This window comes from Zalophus californianus, chromosome 5, assembly GCF_009762305.2.
Source record: "Zalophus californianus isolate mZalCal1 chromosome 5, mZalCal1.pri.v2, whole genome shotgun sequence".
NCBI lineage: Eukaryota > Metazoa > Chordata > Mammalia > Carnivora > Otariidae > Zalophus > Zalophus californianus.
In genome coordinates, this window is record NC_045599.1 from 26,189,334 (window position 1) to 26,192,432 (window position 3,099).

Below are 3,099 nucleotides of genomic sequence, written 5' to 3' on the forward strand. Positions count from 1 at the left end.
CACACATCTGGTGGACTGTAGTCATAGCCCTGTCGGCCGAGCGCTTCTGGTGACCCACAAGGGTCTGAGGACAGGAGCTGGGCAGACACTCAGGGTGGTTACCGGGCAAAACTGCTGCAGTTCCAGCCTGCAAGGCCGACACCAGGCTGCCCTCAGGGCCCTCTCACCTACCCCTGAAGGGAGCACATCCACATCTTGGGAAGGGCTCCAGACCCCTCTCAATGGTAAGTCCACAAGAAATCAAACTCTTTCCTTTATGCGACGCTGGATTTTCCACAAAGTAAAATCAAGATGAGTGAAGATGTGGTTTCTAGATAGTACTCGGCAAAGCGGAGACCTGGGTCGGAGGCGTCACCACTTTGGCCTATAAAAGCTGCTGCAAGAGGCCAAGGCCACAAGCCACTCAGCTTAGGCCAGCCTACGGGTCTGCTCCTCGCTCCTCCTGTGTTGGCTCTAGGCTCCATGGCACTCTGGTTGACTATGGTCATTGCTCTCACCTGCCTTGGCGGCCTTGCCTCCCCGGTCCCTGGGCCTAACTCCACAGCCCTCAAGGAGCTCATTGAGGAACTGGTCAACATCACCCAGAATCAGGTGAGTACCCTCTGGCCGGGGTTCTAGGTCTGAGGGTGCTGGAGTGGGGGACTCTCACACAGGGTACATGGCTCAGGCTATGAAGGCTGGGCCCCATCCTAGGAAGCCCCATGGGCCAGGACGGGCCCAGCCAGGAGGGAGAAGAGCCAGGTTGAGGGGCAGCAGTATGGATGGACCCATAAAGGGGTTTGGTGGAGCCCCCAGGGACCACCTGTTCCCCTGGCCTGGCCCTGCCTGCCATGGAAGCAGAGGAGGGGCCAGCTCCTACTCAGCCATTCAAGAAGAGAAAAGCAGAGGGCCAGCACTCTCCTAGGACTCCTTAGCTTTTGCCATCTGGTTTGAGTGGAATCATGGGGCCATTATTCACAGCATTTTGGTTAAGCCCATTCTTATAGAAGGATTCATTGGTAGTCAGCTCCTGTCCCCAGTGGTGATGGCCCACACTTTCTGGGCAAGGTGTGCCAAGCCTAGTGCTGGGTGCTTTTCATCTCATTCCATCACTGCCAGCCACCTCGAAAGGCAGGTATGATGACCCTATTTGACTGACTAAGCCTCATTAAGCTTGACAAAAGCCAGATTCAAACCAGGCCTGGCTGACACCCAGCATCCATGCTCCAAACTGCAGTGTCCCCTAGTTCAGAAGACAGGGTTTTATAGACTAGCCCCCACCGCCACCCATCTGACTGACCTGACCACCCCCTCCTCCCTCGCCCAATGCTGACCTGACTCCTCCCTGGAGATGTCCTACTGACTGATCAGGAGTTTAGGCTTCACACAAGGCTTGTCCCTTACTGGTTGTGTCGCTCAGATTTTTCTCTCTTAGCCCCAAGACCCTGGACAATGGGTCTCCCCCACTATGCACAGCAGGAAGTGAAGCTCAGGAACACTGGGGGTCCCTGGCCTAGCTCTGTGCTGCAGCAGGGATGCCCGTGGGGCTGGATCCCTGTGGAGACACGGCCTGGGCTTACTGTCTTTCTGATCCCTCAGGCATCCCTCTGCAATGGCAGCATGGTGTGGAGCATCAAGCGGACCGGCAGCATGGTAAGGACCCCCTGGACGCTGGGAGGGATGTCGCTGAGGCTGTAGGTCTTGTGCTCGTCTTCTCTGAGCCTCCCTCACACGGCTCGGGGGTTCCAAGCAAGCTTCAAGAGCTACTCACAATTTGGAGTCCTCCCACCACCCGAAGCCACCTCTCTCAGGGCTCTCCGCCCCCTCTTCCTGGAGAGTCAGTGAAGGTGCCGGTGGGGGGCTGGAGGTACCCAGCTGGGCCTGACACGCCTGTGTTCTTCTCCCTGCAGTACTGTGCAGCTCTAGAATCTCTGGTCAATGTCTCCGACTGCAGCGCCATCCAAAGGACACAGAGGATGCTGAAAGCACTGTGCCTTCACAACATCTTGGCCGGGGTAAGGCCCTCTGTCCTGTACCCCCCAACCCTGCATCCACTCCTGCCAGCCCTGGGAGCTCCAGGGGAACCCGGCTGAGCGTCTGGAAAGCAAGTGTCCACTCTGGGGGTCGGTCCACTGTGGCAGCAGGAACACGGCCTTTGGCATTTCCAGGATCTGGGCTTGTGGGCTCCTGAATCCTACCTGAGCTTCAGTTTCCACATCAGTGAAATGTGGGTAATAACAGTACCCCCCCCACACACACTTTGTGGGGATTAAATAAGTTGGTTCCTGGAAAGCCCCTGGCGGATGCTGGTCACCTTTGCTCTGGCGTCCCACTAACACAGCGGTCTCTCTGTCCTGCAGCAGATCTCCAGTGAGCGCAGCCAAGACACAAAAATCGAAGTGATCCAGTTGATGAAAAACCTGCTCACCCATGTCCGGGGAGTTTATCGCCACGGGAAGTTAACATGAAGCATGAAAACCTAGCATCCTTATTTGCAGAGGCAGACCTGACCATTTAAGTTACAGATTCATTTTTCTTTCAGATGTCACAAATTTCTTGGGGGGGGGCAGGGAGGGAGGGAGACACTATTTCCTTAGCTTGGACCTCAGCCTGTGCCGCCTGCCTCTGCCCAGCCGAACCCAGCCTGCCCTCCTCTCCCGAGCTCTGAGCTCCGAGAACACAAGGGCAAACGCTGCCCTGCACGACTGCGCCCCCCTGAGAGCGAACCGCAGCATTACAGTGGGGGCCGCCGTGGCAGACATGCCGGGGAGGGGGCCTTGCTGTTCACCGGCACTGCTAAGGCAGACAGCAGCAGCTCGGGCACATTTCTTCTTAGCCTTATTTATTATTGTGTGTTATTTAAACAAGTGTGTTCGTCTGTGCTGGGGACAGGGAGGGACTGTTGCCTCCAGAACCTGGAACCAGGGGCCCAACGACTTGGGCGTTAGGAGTCCCTGGGAATCAGCACTGTGTGTAAAATTCTGCTACCTCACTGGGGTCCTGGGGCCGACACGGGACAGGGGAGAGGGCCAGAGAAGCTGCTCTTGTCTGCCGGGCAGCAGCTGGTCCTCAGCCAAAGAGTAATTTATTGTTTTTCTTTGTATTTAAAATTAAGAAATA

At 56.3% G+C, this 3,099-nt stretch overlaps 1 protein-coding gene across 1 annotated transcript; it reads left to right on the forward strand.

The window, feature by feature from the left end:
* Positions 1 to 301: 301 nt before the first annotated feature.
* IL13 (interleukin 13) lies at positions 302 to 2,447 on the forward strand. The gene is given in 5 exon segments (XM_027604470.2): positions 302 to 355; positions 358 to 591; positions 1,579 to 1,632; positions 1,890 to 1,994; positions 2,340 to 2,447. Coding segments are annotated over 5 exon segments (555 nt in total).
* The last annotated feature ends 652 nt before the right edge of the window (positions 2,448 to 3,099 follow it).